Here is a 14,681-nt window from a genome sequence, read left to right as displayed (position 1 = left end):
CCATGTTCATCTGTTGTCTTCTTAAATTCCACATGTAAGTGAAGTCATCTATTTGTCTTTCTCTGACTACTCAGTGATCAAGAAGAAGGAAATGTTGCCATTTGCAACAACGTGGATGTAACTAGAGTGTATTATGCTAAGTCAAAGTGTATTTTTAAGATTTACATTTGTATTCCTAGTTCTTCGTAGTCATACGGGATCCAGGAGATTGTTGAGCTCAGGATTGAAATTCACCATGTCTCCCCTTTCTTCATCGCACCACAACACAATCTCTTTCCTCCTGCTCTGTAAACACACATCCACGATGTGGATTAGTCATATTACTGATCACTGAAGAGAAATAGAGGTGCAAATAGAGGCAAACCTGGTAAAACAAATAATAAAACACTGGGAACTTATAAAAATTTAATACATATTCAAAGTAGTTATTCCTTCTTTTTTGGTGATGTAAATTGAATAAACACTTTTTATTTGTGTTTCTGTGTATTCTGTTTCTAAAAGCCTGAAAGTCAAGGTTTCTTTGTTAGATGGTTTGGAACAAATTTTTCCCAGGTTCTATTTAATTTTTTGTTCAGTGTCGTCTTCAAAGTAGAGCAACTTGTGTGAATCTAGGCCATTTTAATGGCCACTTTAATGTGGTCCTAGATTTCTGTGGAAAATGTGCATCTGAGTTTATGTTTTTCCTTCATCTCCCATATATACTGGGGTAAAGGCTTCATTGGTATTAGTCAAAGAAAGCAAACCTTCCATGGTCTCCAACCTCTACCCAACTAACATGTTAATTCTTGATAGAAAAAAAATGTCCCATTGGCCCTGGGATGAGTAGCATTTCTGGGGAAGCAATGAACTCTTTGTTCTCATACGCTGCAGGGATGAAGTTTTGGTGTGATGGTGGGGTGGTCTGGAGCCAAAGGCCAAAGAATTCTTGAAGACATCTTTGGTGCAAAAGGTGATTTATTAAAGTACAGGGCAAGACCCGTAGGCAGGAAGAACTGCATGGGGTCATGATGGGTAACTCCTTACATACCTTCAGGTTGCGAGAGGATCAAGGATATAGTATGTCTCTAAGGAATTTTGGAAGCAAGGTTTCCAGTAACTTGAGGGGCTAGCTGTTGCTAAGGAAACATTTATTACCATTTAATAAAACCTTAGTCATAAGAGCCTTTAGATGTATACTGAGGGGCCATAAGCTTGGAGTATGATTGCCAGCATGTATCTTGGGGCAGTTAAGATAAAGGAAGTAAACTTACAGGATCCTGGAGGTTGGGATAATGTTAAGCTAAGGTTCTCCTTTTGCCCTAAAGAGTCATCCTTGAGACAGCTGAGCTCCTAGAAGGAGGTCACTCTGCCTGTTTCAAGGACTTGTCAATGGGCTGTAGGCAGTAAGGGAATTTAATTTTTCATTTGCCTTAGATTCCCACATTACCATGGCAAGCACTTAAACTCTTTTCCTTTGTTCTTGGGTAGCCAGAAGTGTCCAAGGAGTATCACTCATATTCAAACGGGGGGGTGGTGCCAGCTTGCATTTTGCCCTCTGCTTGCCCCATGCTCCTTCTTCACGAACAATCACTGTTGCACTCTGACCTCATCTTTGGTGCTTTATGGTCTGACTAAAACACACTCCCTAAAAAGTTCAAGATGGTTCTATATTCAAATTAAGCAACTTATACATTTATTATTCTGATTTCATATCAGTATCTTTTCTGAAAATTCACTGATTTTGATAAGATAGGCCATGGTTCACTGAATCATTCTGATGGCTAGAAGTGGGTTTCCCTTGACTCTTCAGAAACATGTGGTCTGGAGAATGGAACACACGAACACATTATTCAGAAAGCTCTATTGTATCTGCAATAGTAGGAAGTGGCAGATAAGAGTATAGCTGTACATTTGCTGACATGTAGCTAACCGAAGATGATTTACTCAGGTAAAATGGTTCATGACTGGCAAACTTTCATGGAATGAGACACTGAGGACTATAGAACTATTTTTGTGCAAGAAAATATAATAAAATCTTTAAATATATTCAGGAAAAGAATTTTAAAATGTGAATACGTTACATGTAACATATGCATCAATTAATCCTAGTAGTAATTAAAATAATGGAAGCTCCAAAGTACCACAAAATTTAACAGAAATAGGCAACTTTATTTTTAATAACACTCTTAAATCTTCCCATCAAGATCATAGTAGATAACCATTTAAGAATTTTTATTTATCAGTGAGATTAGATTTTTACATACAAAATCAGCTATACCACTTTGTTTTCAAAAACAATAAAAATTGTTCTTATTTACTGTGAAAAATATGAACCATTTTGATAAATGAAAAAAAATTAATGTAACCAAGACAATCCTTTTCTTTTTATTTGCTTGGTCGTCTCTCCTATTTTTATTCCTACAAATTAGGAAGGCCAGAATGATTTTATTTGCTTCATTGTTTATGACCTAGTTTGAATCAAATGTGGATTACTCTGGTATCTGCTGAAACATAAATGATAAGTTCTTAAAGACTGGATAAAACCTTAGGTTTGGTTTTTAATATTTTGAAAGCTGAATAAAAAAAACTACGTGGAGTTTGTGGTCACAGAGGATTTGTCATTTTCTTCCTTTGCCCATATGAAAATACATTAATAGAAAATTACCAGTGGAAAAACATTTTTAAATTTAGGTTACATTCCTATCAACTTTAATAATAATGTTTAGTTAGCAATTGTATCAATTTCTTTCACTCAATATTAACACTCTGTCTGAATTAGAGTAGAGGTAGACTGATATTTGTATTCAAACATTTTGAAACAGGAAGTTTTAAATGCCATATGAGGAATTATATAAAATAGTATTTTAATATTTGAAATTTAACTTACTATTATATTCAAAATAAGTTTCTTTTTGATAATAATAAATTGTTGCTTAAGACTCACTTGCTTGAAATTATTACACCAAGGAACTATTTTAGTTACTTTTAACTACTAGTAGTCTTTAGAAAACAAGAATACCTATTTTCTTACATGGATTTCCATTTTTGGAAAAAAAAAAAGTTTCAATGACTTCAATGCACTTATAGATCCTCCTACAACAAAGCATTAGGAGCCAGAGTGACTACTGATATAAAAAATAACATTTAGAAATGCAAATTGGGTTAAAGAAAAAATACTTGTATTACATTTTTAGTTATTCTAATGTGATTTATATCTATTAAGAAGTAATTTTATTTTTTCTCTCACTCTTGTTAGTGTCTTGTTTTACAATAGACCATAGCAATAAATGGGCCCCTCTGGTGTTTTTCTGCAGCTGTAAAGACATCCCTGAAACTGTCAACCACATAAAAGTTCACTCCTGTGGGGGCAATGGGAGGCCCTCTATCTGCCAGAAATAAAAGCAGGGGCTTAGTAATAAAAAGTTCTTCTGCAAATTTCTGTATTTTAGGTTTGAAGCATTGTCTATTAATTTTCAAATACACGATTTTTATTGTTGACACCAAAGGGTTTTTTTTTTTCCTTTTTAAAAAACACATGGCCACATTTTAAGTTTCCACCTAATATGGGTATAAATATAATAATGTCACTTGAAATCTAACAACACAACGAATGAGTCCTTTTCTAGAGATGAAAGATATCAGAAAATTTATTCTTCATTTAGCATCTGAAAATAAAACTGAAATGGTTAATTTTTAGAATTATATTGTGAAAAAGAAATCTTCCATGGTTGAACCCAATTTATAAAATTCACATTTTTATAAGGTTTACATTGAATACAACACTACTGTTTAGACTGAATTGCGTGTATGTGGGTGTATGCATGGGGGCATTACTGGGAGGAACTGAGGACTGTGAAATGAACACTTTGTGGTAACCACTCACCATATTAAACTTTGGGAAAAATGTATACTATATGATAAAAGTAAATTAAGATCATTACTCTTCTGTCATAGATGACTTCCTGGATTTGAGAACAAGGTCTTTAATGGATGAAGAAAGTTCTTGAAGCTCTTTACGAGTAGTATTGGTGATATCTTCTTGTGCTTTGTCTAATTCATCACTCAAAGGATCATCTCCCTGGCCAGTCTTCTTATTTTGACTAACTAAATGCTTTACAACTAAACCTTGATACTTTACCAAAAGAGTATGCTGATCCTGTGAAAAGAGAAAGGAGAAGAAAAGTTAACAAACATTAAATTAATTTTCTGTGGAACAAGCATGATTTGTTCAACCAACACCGATCTTTATAAATCAGTATAATGATCTTAAGTAGAAAACTGAATCAAGTAAGGTCCTTGTTGGCAAGTTGACAGGTTAGGGGTGATAAAACATGAATACAGATCAATTTAATGTAAACCGACTTGGCTAGGTTCTATCACCAGACATTTAGTCAAAGTTACATGGAAGTTCAAAGAAGCCCAATTACTTTTAGCTGAGAAGTTTCTCAGAAGAATCTGTGCAGGGTAAGACTTTTTGAACTGGTCCTTGAACAATAGGTTAAATTTATAAGCTGAATTGGAAGACTGGACATTATTACATCTTTTGTGAAAGCTTAAATTTCCAAATTCAGAATATTTTTTTTTACTATAGATCCTGTAGGATCCCAAAAGATTCTTGAGCTATGCTGAGTTTTTAAAATCAATCTTCTATCACTGTTCACATTCTTCAACGGGAAATCATATTAACATGTTTTGTGTCTTACTGTTTACGATGATTCAAACCTATCCATTCAAAATCTTCAGAATCTAAAAGCTTTAAAAGTTTCAAGTGCACTGACAAGATGATACCTCTGGAATTTTACTACTGAGAAAGGCGATGATCTGTGGGACACATCTTCCAGGTGCATGGAGCATGCTGTGGGTTGAGAACTGAAACAGAAGGACTGATGTGAGGTGCAGAATAAGAGCAGGGTCTTCTGTGACTTTTAGCTGTTCAGCCAGTGCTTGTCGATGCTGGAACAATATCTGCCTAAACAAAAATAAAATCACAAAACACATTATCATATTTTCTCCAGCTCTCACCAATTTCACTTCTTCCCTTCTGTATTCATTTTTAGCTTCTCCAGTTTAGTTATCTAGCTCCATAAACATCTTAAGGGATATTTTAAATAGGAAGTATAGATATACTTGACCCTAAATGGTATGGATAAACTAATATGCTAGAGAATGATACAGAAAACTAGATAGCAGGGATACTCAAGGTATACTTTTTATTTTAAGTTGTTGGGAATCAGACAGAAGTGCACTAATGCACTTAAGCTTTCTATAGCAGGTCTCAAAGCCAACATAAAGTTTCCAGGCTTGATCTACTAGGGGATTAGGGAACCTTGCTACCCTATCAAAATGGGTCAGAGAGGGAGACCTATGTATTGAATACGATTAAAGGTATGCAGCCATTTGGATACAAGAGTTCTCTGTGCAAGATCCACACAGTCATCAACTTCAGACATGAAATATCATACATCGAAGAATCTGTTAATAATGTAGATTAATTGAATGTTGTTACCTTTCCCTTTTTTTGTCTCCCCTTTTCACCATAATATCACAAGCCTCTGCTGCAGAATCCAGACAAGAAAGAAAGTCTTCTATGCTCTGAAAAGGTATTTAATGCCATAATTTACTTTTATTAACAGGTTTCCTAAAGAAATACAGTCATTTAATACTGTTCTATAGTATTACACCCTAAATACAATTTTTAAAAAGGTCATTTTGTTATTAAACTTGACATTGTGATTTAGGACTAAAGAGGATAAAATGTCCCCAGCCTGTTCTCCCCCTTCACCTCCCAAAGAGATTTAGTTTACAATTATTCTTATAAAAATGTACTCAAAGGTCATAAATTCTAGCCCCATTATCTAAACAGAATCCAACTTACCTTTTCATTCAGAGAGCTATGTAGTTTTGTGAGAGCTACTTTGGTTTCTTCTGATAATTTACTTAAAATTTTTTTTCTTACCTATAAGGGGAAAAAGATTCTTTTGGGATTGTGACTTTAACATGTGGTGGATATAAGATCAAACAAAACAAAACAAAGTATATTTGTTGCTATAATAGAATACTGAATAGAGTTTTAGCTCTCAAACTAGGGATAAAAACATGCCAAAAGCATTCTAATATCTGAAAGCTAGCTAACAACCAGTCAGCCAATGAAGCTAGATATAGCTCTACTCCTCCCTTCTGGCCCAGCAATGTAAGAGGAAGATGGGGCAGGGGAGTGGCAGGGAGTGGGCCGAGGGACGAGGGAGAGAGAACCATTTACCTTGTGGGTAAAAGAGAATTTGGGGCAAGAGGCTACTCCCTTTTTCATTGGGGTGGGAAGAATGTTCTTCCTAATGCCAAGTGAAGGGGGGGTCTCACTCTTGAATAAAGTTTAAGAATGCCTATAAACTAGAGAACTTGCTCTATGGATGGACAGTTGTTATGCTATTTGGTGTGTGGTCTTTTCAGCACGCCGTCCACACAGATGTGTCTCAAGAAATTTGGTGGCATTCTTGACCCATCTGATGGCCCTACCTAGTATGAAATTTCTGGTGGAGGCCTACTGGAATGGCTTGGCCAGTAGGCCCTGAAAGTTACAGTGAGTCTTGGAAGACTAGGGCAACCTACTGACTCCCCGTCACATGGCACACTAAATCCTTCTGTAGCCCCCAAAGGGCACAGGACAGGACCCCATGTATTTCTCACAGCAGAAGTTGGCACAGAGGCAGGATACATGAAGTGCCCAAGCATCTGGAGATTCACTGTCAAGCTAAAGGAGGAAGGGGGACAGTACTTTGCTGGGGTAGACAGGAGAAATAACCTGTTTGGAAGTTTAGGGGGTGGTCCTTGCCATGAGAGGGTGTCACATGCTAAAAAACTTCCCCCAAACAACCTATGCCATCTATGTGGCAACGGCCACATCACGAGAGACCACAGCATTGGACCTAGGTCATAATCAGTGATATGCAGTCATTCTTATGAGGCACTTTTTGCCTCTTTCATTTTTTCTAAATCTCAAACATTAAGTGGATCAGAGAAGAAGGACAGAGAAGAAGTAGAGGAGGAGAGTTAGGGACAGATCACACTTTTCCTTCTCTAGGCAACTAGGAGCCACTGCCATACCTTACATTTCAAGAAGGGAAGAAATAAACTTTGAATTTAGTTTGAGATTAGAATTTTAACAAATAAACTGCAATTTATTTAAATATTGAACAGAGATGGTGCCAGTAAGTGAAAATGACTGCAGAGTTATGCAATCAGGCCATAGCACTGTTAAGGGATTTGCAACTCAGCAGGAGAAAGGGATGTGACACCATAATAATTAGGAAAAAATAAAAGTGTTGATTCTAAAGTAATTAACCATCATTACTTTCAAAAGACCGGTTATATTACCAATTTGAACTAAAAATCTGACGGATGTTTTCCCTAAAAACCCTTTCTTATATTTTACTCTCCTTTAGACTATTCCTGGTGTGAGAAAATAAAGCATGCTTTTATTTCAAAACTAAACACATCAAGAATGGCAAACAAATCACTATCATACTTCATTTGTGATGGTTGCAGGATCGTCTACTGCCATCATTAAATCCGAAGCTAAGAAGTTGAAAATGAGGTTAGTGATATCCGTACACACTGTCTTCAGCAAATGCTTTGTAAGAGTAGCTTGCGTATCATCTGGAAAATAAAGGTGTTTTATTAAAATGAATGTCCAAGAACAATTATGAGAATCAATGAAAAAAACAGCACCAAGTATACCTGTGAAGAACTTCACCCCCTTTTCAAAAAGCCGAATGTTATTATACAGGTTTGAAACCTCTTCTTGCAAGTCCTTGATAGTGCGCTTTCGACCAGTTCCAGAGGCAGAAGAAGTTGAAGACATGAACACTGAACGCACCACCTCGAGGTAAGTTTTATTAAGAGGTCTGTGCACAAGATAAATATATTTAGTTTATTAAAAAGTACTGGATTTATGCATCTAAGAAATTTTGCTTCTATGGAAATAGGCCTTAAGGGAAGACCTCTATATTTTTTAAACAAACAAGATTAATTTGGAGACTAGTTCCCAAGAATTTGTCCTCTAAGCCTAGGACTTATCACTTAAATACATTTACTTTTCTCCGTCTTACAGTACTCAAAATTATTGCACTAAAGACAGTAAGAATAGCAGTAACAGAAGTTTCAATTCAAATTCAAATTCAATTCAAGGTAGTTTTTAAAAGTTAATTTGGAGATAGACTATAAATCTGTTTCCCATCCTTGGGAATAATAAATTCTCAATTTCTAAATACTATAAAAGATAACACATTAAAAACTTTATGCTCAACAATTCAGAATAGATTATTTTATTTTTATAAAAAAATTTTTTTAATGGTTATTTTTGAGAGAGAGACAGAATATGAGCAGGGGAGGGGCAGAGAGAAGGAGAGGAAGGCACAGAATCTGAAGCAGGTTCCAGGCTCTGAGCTGTCAGCACAGAGCCTGACATGGAGCTTGAACTCATGAACCACGAGATCATGACCTGAGCCGAAGGTGGACGCTCAACTGACTGAGCCACTCAGGCACCCCCAGAAAAGATTTTTTACAAAGTAATGGCAAATGATTAGAAGTAACTACTCCATCTGTTTACATATGAAAAATATGATTATTTAATATATTCATGTACAAAAACATTCAGTGAAATGAAAAAATCTCACTACAAAAGCTATATTCTAAATTCAATGTTAGATGCACTGGGCTCCTGGACTGCATTTATAGCTTACACACTGGAACTACCTTGAGGGAAAATCACGTTAGTTAGTAATGGTCAAGTTATACACAATGTTTTTCACTTCTGTAAAATAAATTTAGCTTGGCTCAATTACAAGCTAGTGCTGTCTAAATTTATTCTCTTTGAAGACAGTTCGTTACTTTATTTCTCCCTTTTTTTTAAAAGTGCACTGTTTACTCTCTGTCAAGTCCAGATAGAAAATGGTCTTTTCTTTCTTTTAGATGTTCCTTTTCACGCTATGTTAGAGAGCAGCCAGCTATTATGTTGGTGTTTTTCTCCCAACTAGTACTGTAACATCAGTGAATGAGGATGCCTCCACACTCTCGCCTTTTCTTTCCTATATTGCCTTCCCCAGAGCACTTACATGTTTGTTGAATTGAACAGCCTCTACAGGCAAACAAAATCTGCAATTTGGTGGCTAGATTAAGTTCTAAGCTTTGAAAAGAAAAGACCTAGAGTATATGTTTTCTATGATCTTGGTAAAAATTTTTATTTAAAACCTCTGAATCTCTATCATAAAACAGAAAAAAATATGTTTTTATACTTACTTTATTAAGTACTCGGCAAGTTCAGAAATAAACTCCTCAGGGGCATCTTGTACGTGTTTTCTTAAAAAATCTTCAATCTCATCCTGGAACATAAAAGTGATCTCTGGCTTCTTCTTTCCTATAGTAGAAATGAGCAATGTGAAAAACAACAAAACCATAAAGCAACCTAAAAGCAAATAAGGTTCAACATATTTAATAAGATGGTAATTCATTCACTTCATACCACAAAGACTCTGATATTGCCAATGTCAAATAGCAATAACCAATGAAAATAATTTTAAAAATAAGAGATAGTGGCATCTCTTTTGAGTAATAATTTCCTAACTTCATTTTGTGACTGTTTTCTGAGTCAATTAGAAAATCATAAAGATGTTTTCTCCCCAGTCTAACTTGGATGGTACAAATAGTTGAAAATCAAGGAAAAAAATCTTTTAAGAAAAGATAACTTCGCTGTTGAACAATATATAATGAGCAGAATTTCTGTCTTTATAAAAATGAATAGGCACTAAAAATCAAATCATCCTTGTAAGTTACATAGGATCTTCAGGAAAAGTCTTTATAATCATGTGAACTACAACTCTGGTAGAATTAAGCTAAAAATTGTCTTTGGGAAAGGCACAGATTTTACACTCATTTTTTGTAATTTTACACTCATAATTTTACACTCATAATTTATTCTTCTTCTTACAAAAATAATTCCATACCAAGGAAAGCTTGTATGCAGCTAGTGTAATGGAAATAATTGTTAACTGTGCATGCCTACTCACCGACTTGGAGAAGTACAGGTTGCAGACAAAAGAAAGCTAACAATATTTCCGTTATTAATTGTAAAGATATAAAAGTGATTATTTCCAGCTAAATTTGGTTATTGTAAAACCTTAGAAATAAAAATAAAAAATAATAAAATAAATAATAGCTCAAAAATCAATCTTCACTATGCATCACGATCTAAGTAGTTGATATTACAGCTTTAGAACAGATACACCCATTAGAAGAGATAGACTATCCTTTCTTTTTGTGATTTGCTATCCATTCCTGATCTTCCACATCAAATAGTTTCTGCTTTGTTTGCTTTCTGCATGCATGTTATAAGTGATTACATTATATTTCCATATAGTAATCTTTCACACTGAGTTGATGCTGTATTTTAGCTGAGAACCTGATTCCATCCCCCATTGCGAGATTATAACACAACCCCTTTTCAAAAGCACTGAAATTATATTTTTTTAGGTAGAATGGTTTTGCTACCTTTATAGCCCCTCTCTATAACCTGTGCACAAAAGAAGTAACACATGCCTCATTTAATAATTACTTAAGGCTACAGATAATAGAAAAATATTTTATTAAATAAATATCCTTTCTCTCCCACCCCTAGTACATCTGGGGAATAGAGAAATTCATTTACTAATGAAAAATTAAAACCCACATAGGTCAGTCTTAATACTAGTTAAAATAGGAACAGGGCTACTAGTTTCTATGAAGATAGGTTTTTTAAAAAGTTTTTTAAATGTTAGAGAGAGAGAGAGAGAGAGAGAGAGAGAGAGAGAGAGAGAACGAACACAAGTTGGGCAAGGGCAGAGAGAGAGACGGAGACAGAATCTGAAGCAGGCTCCAGGCTCTGAGCTGTGAGCACAGAGCATGATGCAGGGCTCGAACCCACGAGCCATGAGATCATGACCTGAGCTGAAGTCGGATGCTTAACCGACCGAGCCACCCAGGCGCTCCTTTATGAAGACAGTTTTAATTAATATTGTTTTATGCATGCTGAGAACAGTAGCTATTTTTATCTATCTTAGAATACTTTAAAGACAGATCTTAGGCAAATACATTATCACTAGTAGTGGCACACTAATAACTGAAGCCCATGTCAACTGATTTCTACGCCTCCTGGCTCTAGCCCATACAAAATGAGCTCTGTGGAAGAAGTAAAATAAAAATTTCAGATTATTATCATTTCAATGTTTTTTCTGTGTTTACTGGGGAAAAGGAAGAGGGAGGTATCACAGTTGCATTAAGTAAATTTATTTACAACACAAACATAGAAGAATCATAACTTTACTTAGAAAAACTAACATGTCTCTTGCTAACTTAACAATACTGAATAATAACAAGTCTTGGAAAAGGAAGATGCATATACTAATTCTCTTCCTTAAATAGAAGCAACCAATCACTTAAGTGTTACCATAAAACTTAAACGTGCATAATATTAGTGTTTCCTACTTGAATATGCAGAAATCCACTTTTGTAAAATATTATAATTTGTTTTGCATGGCAGCGGGAAACCATAAAAGCGACTATGCAAGCTGCAACTGTGCAAGGTGTTCTTAATAAACAATGGGAAAATTTGATTGTTCTGTGACCCTTTAAAAAATGTTTGTGAAAACATTAGAAGTTCTGCTGGTTATGAATATAAAGGGAAATGAAAAAGAAAACTATTAATTTAGCATACTATAATTTAGCTCATTAGAAACCCTGAGCATGAAAGTGTTTGATTTCTTTGTAAAAAACTTATCAAAAATAATCTCAGTGGTGCTTGCTTCTTCTCATCCGGTGACTTATATTCCAGAGCAAGCATTTTTCTGTGGCTTGGCAAGTTGTCATACTCCTTTTTTAACTCCGGATCAGCTTACTGCATTTTATCCTTTGCCCTTTCAATGTTGTGAAACATCTCGTGAGAATTCCTTTATTGGAGGTTTTCTGCCAACCTCACCCCCTCTAAAACATTTTCATCCTTTCTGTCATGATCACTTTCCCCATTTACGTCAGTTAAGTGCGCTTCTACCAAGCTCCTCAGGCTGCATACTTGGTCTCTTGAACAGGGCAATACCAACGTTCCCACAGTCAGCTACTTCTTCCTTAACTCCATTTATTCCTGATTCATATTTTATTTCCAATGTTATCACTTTTTATTTCTTTGCTGCATTTTTGTCTGTGTTGGCCGGTTCCCTTTTGATTATCCATTTTTTTTTTTAATTTTTTTTTAATGTTTATTTATTTTTGGCAGAGACAGACTGTGAGTGGCTTAGGGCAGAGAGAGAAGGAGACACAGAAGCAGAAGCAGGCTCCAGGCTCTGAGCTGTCAGCACAGAGCCCGACGTGGGGCTCGAACTCACGAGCTGTGAGATCATGACCTGAGCCGAAATCGGACGCTCAACCGACTGAGCCACCCAGGCGCCCGATTATCCATTTTTTAAAATGTATGGATTCATCACTGGGAGACAAGGAAGCAACACAACTACGTGGGGTGTTGTCTGAGCATAAAGTGAGGAAGAGAGGCACAGGGATCCATCACTGACAAACTCTGAAATCAGTGATGTGACTATCACAGCTCATGATGTACCTGGGTTATTTATGTGCTCATCTGTGGACTGAGGAGCCAGCAGCAAATTTGTACTTTATGCGATTACTCACAGCTGATACACGCTGGTAACTCAAAACATGAACCATGTTGTTGGGGGGCTGGTGTCATCAACTAAACTGTGTAACTGAAATCTGTGTCCACAGAAACTATGCAAAGCGAGGACTTCTTGTATAAGCGTATACACGTAACAGTACGCATCGTAAGAAAATGTTTAAAATCATGCACAAAGGAAGAGTAATAAAGCTACATACCAGTATGAGATGACTCATCATCACTATCCTCTTCTTTTCTTCCTTTCTTCTTGATTTTTTTAATTTTGTACTCTCTGGCATTGCCACCACCACCTCCTCTCACACTTCCACTGCCCTCTGGTGGAAGAGGATACTCATTAGTCTTCCCTAACTGAATTACCATTTTTAGAATGATGACACTACATTGTCATATTTAACTTTACAGCAGAACAAGAAAAGCCAAGTAATTAACTTTTAGGTGCTACTTAAGGTTAGAGTTTCTTTATTACGAAGTTTTGTAATTCAGTCAATAAAAAATTAATAAAGTACGAAATCTGTTGAACTTGAGCAATTCAGAGAGCTTACCTGCTCTAAATACAGTCTCTCCTTCCTTCTCCAAAGACATCTCTTTTCTGTAGCTTTGTCTGGCTTTTTCTTGACCAAACCCATTCCTTTACCTCGTCTTCTACCTTCCCCAAAAGAAATGTGCCCTCATTTGCTCATTTCTGTTACCACAGCCTCATTAATATCTCCATTACAGTATTTCACAAATTTAATTACCCTTGGTTTTGTCTTCTTGGTCGAAAGATTATTACTCATGTTTATAGGAGACATCCTGAGTCTTCCACCACTGAACGAGACAATGAACTCCTTCAGATAGGAAGCATGTCTCACTAATGTTTGTATCCTTGGGGTTAAAGCAATGCTTGACACATTAACAGGTGCTTGATAAATTTTGACCATGAATATTAAATTGGGTAAGTGGAAAAACAGAGTTATCCATCACCCATTGGCCAAATAAAGACTAAAAAATACAAATTATGAGACAAACCAAAACACTGTAAATAAAAGTAATCTTAGTGAGGTATTTCTCTACCATTACATATTTACATTTAAAGTATTTATTCAAAAAAATAGAATACTTTCTAATAATGGGATTGAAATACTGAAAAATATTGAAAATATGTTTCTTCATAAAAGATTGATTTTTCAATAAAGTAAAATGACATATAAACTACAGATCTTTTTCTAAATCCTAAGTAGAATTCCTTTAAATTTCATCAAGTCCTCTAATTGTAAGTTCTATTATTTTCCCTTGCTTTTGGGATAGAAAAATATAATTTTCAAAACACAAGTCTAAGGTGAATGTAATTTTTACATTTGGTAATAAATTTCTTATTAGGGAAGACTTATATATTTGACATTGTTCCATGCACTATACCTAAACTATTACAACAGGATAGTACTATCACTGAGATGAAGATCAGATAACTCTGAATTTTTAGAAGGAAATAAAACAGACTAGCTATTCTGACATAAGTACAATTAACTGATTAAGGTAAATTTATAAGTATATCTTCAAATAATATGATAAAATATGCATGGCTGTGATACTACTATGATTTATTGGAGTAATTTACTTGTCTATTTCCCCCAGAAGAATACAGAGAAATTTCAAAGTATCAAATTGAAAGATTTTATAGTAAAAGGTTTTTGAAAAGAAACAATCTCAAAGAAATAGAAGTGAGTTCTCACAAATAAAAATTGAAGTTTTTATAACACATCTTCATTATAGTTGGTATTTATTAATGAAACATGTTGAATATCTAATTTCATTAACCTTGATACAGCGCTAGTAAAATTATTCCTACTATATAAAGTATAGAAAATACATGTGCACCTAGAATAATTTCCATTGGCTTTTAATTAAAAAAATGAAAGAAATAGTATCTCCTTGGGAAATTTATTCATTCAATATTTTATGAGCACCTAAAATACACCAACAAGTGTTCTAAAGACTAGGGAAATAACAATAT

General features: G+C 35.0%; 1 protein-coding gene across 1 annotated transcript in view; it reads right to left on the bottom strand.

The window, feature by feature from the left end:
* Positions 1 to 2,127: 2,127 nt before the first annotated feature.
* The window catches only part of UFL1 (UFM1 specific ligase 1), a 33,330-nt gene continuing 20,776 nt past the window's right edge, over positions 2,128 to 14,681 (bottom strand). Inside the window, exons 12-19 of the mRNA XM_060616215.3 lie at positions 12,886 to 13,002; positions 9,274 to 9,391; positions 7,714 to 7,880; positions 7,502 to 7,632; positions 5,855 to 5,935; positions 5,486 to 5,571; positions 4,768 to 4,948; positions 2,128 to 4,135 (exon numbers count right to left, since the gene is read on the bottom strand). Of these exons, the coding sequence (XP_060472198.3) occupies positions 3,917 to 4,135; positions 4,768 to 4,948; positions 5,486 to 5,571; positions 5,855 to 5,935; positions 7,502 to 7,632; positions 7,714 to 7,880; positions 9,274 to 9,391; positions 12,886 to 13,002 (1,100 nt within the window). The 3' untranslated portion in view covers positions 2,128 to 3,916. The remainder of the gene's footprint in view (positions 4,136 to 4,767; positions 4,949 to 5,485; positions 5,572 to 5,854; positions 5,936 to 7,501; positions 7,633 to 7,713; positions 7,881 to 9,273; positions 9,392 to 12,885; positions 13,003 to 14,681) is intronic.

The sequence above is a fragment of the Panthera onca genome, chromosome B2, assembly GCF_046562875.1.
Source record: "Panthera onca isolate mPanOnc1 chromosome B2, mPanOnc1 haplotype 2, whole genome shotgun sequence".
In the NCBI taxonomy this organism is placed as follows: domain Eukaryota; kingdom Metazoa; phylum Chordata; class Mammalia; order Carnivora; family Felidae; genus Panthera; species Panthera onca.
The sequence above is the reverse complement of the archived record's forward strand: the minus strand, read 5'-3'. Positions and strand labels throughout refer to the sequence as shown.